Genomic DNA, 8,022 nt, shown 5'->3' with positions numbered 1-8,022 from the left:
TCCACGTATTGATCCTAACATCTCCTCATCTCATAGTCTTAAGATGTAACATTTGAACAAGATATAACCAGCTTTCACCTGCGCATGTAGGCAGGGACTGGAAACAATGTAGCAAGCAATAATGGCCCGTTGAAGCAGAATCAAAATGAATCAATCATTATAATCTAATCTTAATGGCCTGAGATAGAAGACAGACAATTCTGTGATTCTATTATTGCATTATTGTAAAGATACTGACTAAATAGCAGACACAGAACATGAAATGTATCATCATGTAGCATGGCTTTGGGTAAAGGCGGTATAGCAATAAATGGTCTGCATTCTTATAGTACAATAGTATAGTGCAAATTTGAGAGTCATTGGGAAATGTTAGGATGGATGTTAGGTAAGAGAGAACAGTCAGGTGGATATCCAAAATATCAGATTTTGGGCATCGGGACAATGATGATAGACAATAAAGTCTAATTTATAGTTAATACAAAATATCAGACAGACAGACAAACCTATGACTTTCCAACAGGCTGTCACCCTGAGACATTGCCTTGACATAGAGTTTCTGAACCAGGGCCAACCTAAGGACAGTGAAACAGCATGTCAGGTTAATATGTCACCAAATTTGGCTTCCTTGCATAATTGTGAAATCCTTGAGTGAATATCCACCAGCCTTGGCTGTAGTAGGAGAAAGGGAGGGTTTCATTGTTCAAGGGGCTTATCTCAGGTCATGGCCCAGGCCTACCAGTATAAAAGACAGACCATGCGGAGACCAGACTAGACACGCTGCCTGAGTGTCTCAAATCCATCCACTCTCTCTCTCTTCTTTTCTACTCCACTACCACTCTTCCAAATCTTCACCAGCCATGGGAGCCGCCTACAGCATTGGAGAGTGAGTATGAGCAGATGACTAGGAAGATGACCCGGGTCAGCCCCATCACTTTAAATGTGTGATTCAGATATTTTGATAATTACACAAATGTTAATGATGATACAAAGCAATGCAAAGCAATTACATCATTATGGCAAAGGGGATTAGCATTGGCGTTTATTCGTATCCGGGGCTCCCGTGTGGAAGTCTAACATCTTAACCGTCAGACCAAAGGGATATCCCTATGGACCGGGGGAGATACTAGACTGTTGAGGGCATCAGGCTGAGGCAGTGAGTCATTCTGCTACACTCACCCCCCTTTTGACCTCCTCCCTCCCACAGGGAACCCTGATCCGGGTCACGGCACCATTGTAACGCCCATTATTCGTACCCAGGTCTCCCGCATGGAAGTCTAACACCTTAACCACCAGACCAAAAGGATATCCATCCCTATGGACCGGGGGAGATACTAGACTTTTGTGTGCATGCTTTGTGGGAGAATGGGAAAGGGTTGGTGTGGCAGACAGACAGACAGACAGACAGACAGACAGACAGACAGACAGACAGACAGACAGACAGACAGACAGACAGACAGACAGTGACAGGTAAATAGAGAGAGGAATTTAGTTCATGTATAATAACCTTTAGCAACCGTTTACTCACTGGTGGCTTTGACTGCTACTACATCCAGTTACAAATTACCCTTAGAGTAAGTAAACTAGCCTGGGTACCAGCCTGCTATACTACGTTCAGTGGACAATCGAAGTGACAAAACACTGAACGTAGCGTAGCAGGTTGGTACCCAGGCTATTGAAAATAAACAGCCAGGGTATAACAGTTTACAATTTGCAGATGTAATATCCCACAGATGTGCATAGGGAAATATTTATAGATGGCTTGAAATGATAACAATGTTCCAAACTTGCTGTGCTGTATTTATACATCATTTTGGTAGAGGCAGTTAATGACTCATTTCATGAAGAATTCAAAACACATTCCTTCTTCCCACTTTTCACGTCAAGGCCTGTCTGTACAGTGGCTTGATATGGTTTCAAATTGGCATTAGCTCAATATGGTGTCTTATCTTCCATTCTTTTGCAAGTGTTTCTGAGAAGACTAGGCTAGAATAATGGTCTTTGGAGAAAGGAAAAATTTGTTGAGAAAATCATCCACTTTAAGATTGAGTTATATGTTCAGGCAAGTTAATATGAATAGAGTTGTATTGTGTTGAAGTATTCAAAGTTCAACACCAAACCTATCTTTGAAATTGTATAAATTGACTATAGGCTGACTTGTATAATGATACAATGATGTTGGTGGTGATGATGATGATGATGATGATGATGATGATGATGATGATGATGATGATGATGATGATGATGACTTATATTTGGCTGGGGATTCAAATGTGATTACTGCCTGAGGGGGGCGTGGTACAGTACTCCTCTACCTTTTCATATTGTACCAGGATATTTGTCTGCAGAAGCCCACCACCTCATTAAGAGATTAACATGTTCTCCCTTTAAGAATTACAAATCTCATTTCATTGCACAGTCCTAAAGGCCTGTACGCATGCTTTCTCCTGTGGAGTAGGCCTATAATAGAATACAAACAGTAAATGCTGTGTGTTTGCCACTGCAGCGTGGACCACCTCAACATGTTCTTTGTGAAGTGGTCCCCTGACCTGATCTACACCAAAGGCCATAAGAAGCACGGCCAGCCCCGCTACCTCGTCAGGGAAAAGAACAACAACCGATACCTGGTGGTGCAGAACGACAAAGTGCCCGTGATCAACAAGCTTCTCAGCAGTCCTGTCAACTCTTCTGCTGACAACTGGGGGGTGAGGACACCTTCACATGAGCCCAATAGCGTCCCTATATTCTGGGCATGTCATATATAGGTTAAAATCATTAACATTCGCCGAAAATGGCAGATCTACAAGCTCACCATGCAAGGGAAAAAGGTGGGGGCCAAGTCTAGCCTAGGGTTAATATAAGGCCAATTTGTCATGAATGTTGACCTTTCCATGTAGGGGTTTATTTGTCACCTACTCATACAGGTTGCCAAAGGTTGGTAACTCTTTATTGTAAGGTATCTTATGTTACAGTATACCCTGGTATAACTGAAAAGTATGTGTGTGCTTTTCTTTTGTGTGAAAGAAAACACATTAAAGGCTCTTTAGCTGTGTATCCTTGTAAGTCGTGTACATACAGTAGGCCGTCTGTGTGTATCTTGGATGTCTGTTTATCTTTTAAAGATACAATCATGACGCTTACACTAATCACAACAGTGATGCAGTGGCAACTTGCCAGTTAGCTGCGGGAAATCCTACCCTCCTAACCTATTTATGGCCATGACTTCCTCCAACCAACCCTCTACGCTCCCGTTTTGTGTGAACAGAAACCACGTTCTAACGGCACTGTTAAACCAACGAGGCTTCCTCTTGCAATGCTCCTGACCAATGGGATAGTTGCCTTTTTGAGTGCTAGAATAGCGGTTACAAGCAGGTGGGGTTAATAGACATGTGGCTTGCAGGGCAGTATTAAGAGTCAAAACCATGAAGATGCTGCCAGCCAATATCAGGGTGCTTTATTTTGCAAATCACGATTTGGAGCCTTATGTTCAGGTAGGACTGCTCTCTGTCCAACTTGAAAAATATGTGTGTCTGTGTGTTTATGTACTGTGTGTGTAATGTATATTATGGTTACATTTTTATATATTTATTTTATTCATGCATAATTTATTTAAGCAAGAGACTTTCTATTTATTGAGGTGTCATTTAATAAAAAAAGGGTAGAAAAAATACAATAAGCCAATCTTCAAGCTCACAACGCATCGCAATGTGATGTATTGAGAAAAAAAAGACATAGGGCTGAAATAGGGCTGCCAGTTTTAAAGGGATTAATTCATGCATGGTTGCAGAAATAAAACAAGTGTCTGATAAGTGTTTAAAGTGTGTATCGTTCTTTACCTTGCAGATCATCACTGTGAAGGACTCCAAACACCGTCAGAGTACATGCAGCACAGAGGAGTCTGAACCGGAGGACACGGATGACCTCCTTCCTGTCCTCATCGACCATAGCCAGCTCCTGGATGACCATCACCTAGAGACTGTGAGTCCCTGTAGAGCAGGGGTCTTCAACATTTTCAGGACAAGGACCCCTTAGTTGAGAGAGAGATGAAGCAGGGACCCCCCGCAATCTGTTCATAGATTCCATATGGTTTCATTGTTTGACAGCATGATCATCAGTATATTATATATAATATAATATATTTGGATTCATGTTAATGTGTGTTTTCATATTTAACCACATGAAGCGTCAATACTTAGTAAATTTGACCTTGCACTCTGTACTTAGTCTGCTCTTTTTCCCCTCTACACCAAACCTCTTTTCCGAAAATAGCTGATCTACAAGCTCACAGCTCAAAGCTTGTAGATCTGCTATTTTTGTCTAAAGTTCTCAGAATATGGACACTAGGGTTCAAATGGTTAATATAAAAACAGAGAAAAAAAGTTTTTTATCACACAAAGATTTGTAGTAACTCTGAGGACTCCCTGTTGAAGACCCTTGACTATAAAGAGTGTTGAATAAGAAAAGGACGTTGAGCATCATCAACAATGTGTTTCAAACATTGACATTTTAAGGTCTCCCCTTAACTTTGACAGTGTATACTGTCGAAGTTACAGACTTGTAAGGGTCTATTTAGACCCCCATAAAGGAACCTATAGAGTCCCTGAAATCCACTTTGAGAACCACTGCAATAAACAAACAGTAGGCATATACATATAAAAAGTAGAAAAAAGCCCAAAGTAGGCTACTCACATTTCCTTTTTTTCTTTTTTCTTTTTGTTGGCACACACCAATAAAGGAACGTGTTTCGGCTATGCTCTGATGAGGGCTCATAGCCCAAACAAGTAAGCGTTTGTTTATTGGTGTGTGCCAATAAAAAAGTGGAAATGTGAATACTTTGTCCACCATTGATTTGAAATTTGGATGTGCTCACTGCTCACTAATATGTAGTGATTTTTGGAAAACATCTGCCAGTAATTATAACCCAAAGCTCAAAACGCTTGTAGATCAGCAAATTTTGTAGGGAAGAGATTTGGATCCACCCTGACCCTAAGCCATACATTCTGCTTTAAAATGTACATCAATCTGGATTTATCTTCCAATGTTCCCATCAACATTTTTGATTCATCCATTCTTCCTGTACCTGAACAGCTAGCCAACCACATGCCAGCCAGAACCCAGGGGTATCCATGGAAACTGGTGTACAGCACGGTGCTCCACGGGACCAGTCTGAAGACACTCTACAGGAGCATGGCTGGCCTGGACAGCCCTGTCCTGCTGGTCATCAAAGACATGCATCACAAGGTTGGCACACCTCTCTGTTTCTGCCTTTTGTCTTTGTTGCACGCACACACCACCACATTCCCTCTCTCCCTTCCCAGCAGTGGGGGGAAACTACTCCCATTTATTATAAGTAAAAGTATCAATGCAATGTACATACTCTGTTACAAGTATAAAGTACGGGATTCAAAATTTACGTGAGTAAAACTTCAAAAGTATTGGTATCAAAATTTACTTAAAGTACCATAAAGTAAAAAAGTACCCATTATGTGAGAATGTACCATTTCACACGTTTTCAAATGTATAAAATGTATAAAGAATCATTTGAAAATAGAAGATTTACAAGCTTGCAGCACATTGTGAGCTTATAGATAAGCTATTTTCAAATGGCTGAAATGTATATAGGACTGAAGTGGTTAAGTTTTTTGTAATAATAATAATAATAATAATTGTATTGGAGTAAAAGTACAATATTTACCTCTGAGATGTAGTGGTGTAGAAGTAAAAGTATTCAAATTGGAAAATACCCCAGTAAAATAAAAACAAAATCAATAAAAAAAGAAAGAAAGAAAGAAAGAAAGAAAGAAAAAGAAGGGAAAAAAATAATAATAACCTCAAAATGTTACTAGCCTACAGTACTTTATTTAACTTTATTACTTTATTTACAGTAACTTTATTTCGTTACTTTGCATCACTGCTTCCCAGCAATGTCAGTGGAAGTACTGTCTGCCGCCAAGCTCTCACTTTGATGAAGAGCAGGGGCGTTGCAAGGGGGGGGGGAAAGTGGGACTGAGTTACTAGGGCCCAAGGTGGAGGGGTCCCTATTATTTTATACTTTAGCTAGTGAAAAATATAAAAGCTCACAGCACGGCACTCGATGCCGTGCTGTGAGCTTGTAGATCTGCTATTTTTAAAAAGTCGTGAAAATGTGTGCAAATCTTTGAATATATGTATTTTTTAAGCGAACATTTGTAATCCAAATTTTGCTTCTAGGGCGTCCCTGGAACTAAATATTTTGAGATGGGGGTCCGTCGCCTAATACATATCATTCATGAAAAGGTGTGAGCACCACTGACATAAAAACATTGGTTTTTCAACCAAAAAAACTAAAATCACACCCAATGTGAAGTGAGCGGTGGTCGTGCTTGCATAACGTCTTCAGACTAGGATTTGAGTCTAGGATGTACAGTCTATGCTACAAACACACGTTTTTCTATGGCAAAACGCTGAGGAAAAAGGCTACAGACACATGATGATGACATCACTGATGCTACACACACACGTTTTGCTATGGCAAAACGCTGAGGAAAAAGGCTACAGACACACGCACAGCCACTCTATGGAGCGGTTTACCATCGCTCAAAAAGTTGAAATAAGCTGGAGACAAAAACGTTCTGCCCGAAAGCAATGCTCTTTAGATGGGTTCCAATGGAGAACCATTGCTTACATACCATGAATCAATACCATGAAGCAATACCATGAATCTTTATGGAAGAATCACACCCAATGTGAAGTGAGCGGTGGTCGTGCTTGCATAACGTCTTCAGACTAGGATATAGGTCTAGGATGTAATTGGTGATGTAATACAGGCTACACACACACATTGCTATGGTAAAACGCTGAGGAAAAAGTGGCTACAGACTAGGATGTAATTGGTGATGTAATACAGGCTACACAGTACACACACACACACACACACACACACACACACACACACACACACACACACACACACACACACACACACACACACACACACACACACACACACACATTGCTATGGTAAAACGCTGAGGACAAACACATTGCTATGGCAAAACGCTGAGGAAAAGTGGCTACAGACACACGCACAGCCACTCTATGGAGCGGTTTACCACCGCTCAAAAAACACGATTTTTCAATAGTTAAAGCACAAAATAGTGTGTAATAATGCGCTCCCAGTCTAAATGGGTTAAAACCCCTCCCCCTATAAAGAAAATTCATTGGGGGCCCGCAGTGAATCCTTGTACCCAGGGCCCAGAATTTGGTGTGACACCCCTGGCAGTAGATTGCTACTGTATATTAACCAGAGCCATCTGTCTCCCAGGTGTTTGGAGCCTTTTCCTCTGACCCCTTCAGAGTCAGTAAATATTGCTATGGGACAGGAGAGACGTTCCTCTACAGTTTCAACCCAGATTTCAAGGTAAGACTGGAATGGAATATTCAACATTGGTGGGTAAATACATGTTCAGTAAATGCTGAAATGTTTGACAAACACACAAAAGTTGTAATCATTGTCACTGCATGAATCATTCTTAGTTATCATAATTTGTTTACAAGTATGCAATTTAGGTCAGTGCTATTTTTAAGTGCTGTTTTGTCCTTCTCACCCAGGCATACAGATGGACTGAGGAGAACTCTTACTTTGTGAGAGGCCACCCAGATTCACTGCAGATTGGTGGAGGGGGGTAAGTAATCTGCTACATTAAAATGTATGTTTTCAGGAACTTATAACACATTCAGTAGCTTCCCTATAGCATCTCTGCATGTCATAAAATAATAACTTTTTTTTAGGATACACTTCAAAGATTATGGCATGTCTTATCTGACTAGACAGCAAAGTCAGCAACCCTTTGTTGGGATTTGGCTTTAATGCGTTCTTGCTGTGCTTGTAGGACTGGCTTTGGTCTATGGCTGGATGCTGACTTGTACCATGGTTCCAGTTCCACTTGTGCCACCTTCCACAACCCACCTCTTTCCACACAGCAAGACTTCATTATACAAGACCTCGAAGTCTGGACCATACAGAATGAATGGGGGAAGAACTGA

At 40.9% G+C, this 8,022-nt stretch overlaps 1 protein-coding gene across 1 annotated transcript; it reads left to right on the top strand.

Annotated features, from left to right (window-relative positions):
- Positions 1–857: 857 nt before the first annotated feature.
- ncoa7a (nuclear receptor coactivator 7a) lies at positions 858–8,022 on the top strand (the record flags this gene model as incomplete). Its single annotated transcript, XM_080742429.1, has 7 exons — positions 858–883; positions 2,504–2,702; positions 3,841–3,975; positions 5,086–5,238; positions 7,301–7,396; positions 7,588–7,661; positions 7,869–8,022. 7 exons carry the CDS (start codon positions 858–860, stop codon positions 8,020–8,022), a joined length of 837 nt encoding a protein of 278 aa, XP_080598555.1.

The sequence above is a fragment of the Nannobrachium achirus genome (assembly GCF_963921795.1).
Source record: "Nannobrachium achirus genome assembly, chromosome: 2".
Lineage (NCBI taxonomy): Eukaryota > Metazoa > Chordata > Actinopteri > Myctophiformes > Myctophidae > Nannobrachium > Nannobrachium achirus.
Note: the sequence above shows the minus strand (reverse complement) of the source record. Positions and strands in the feature narration are given on the sequence as shown.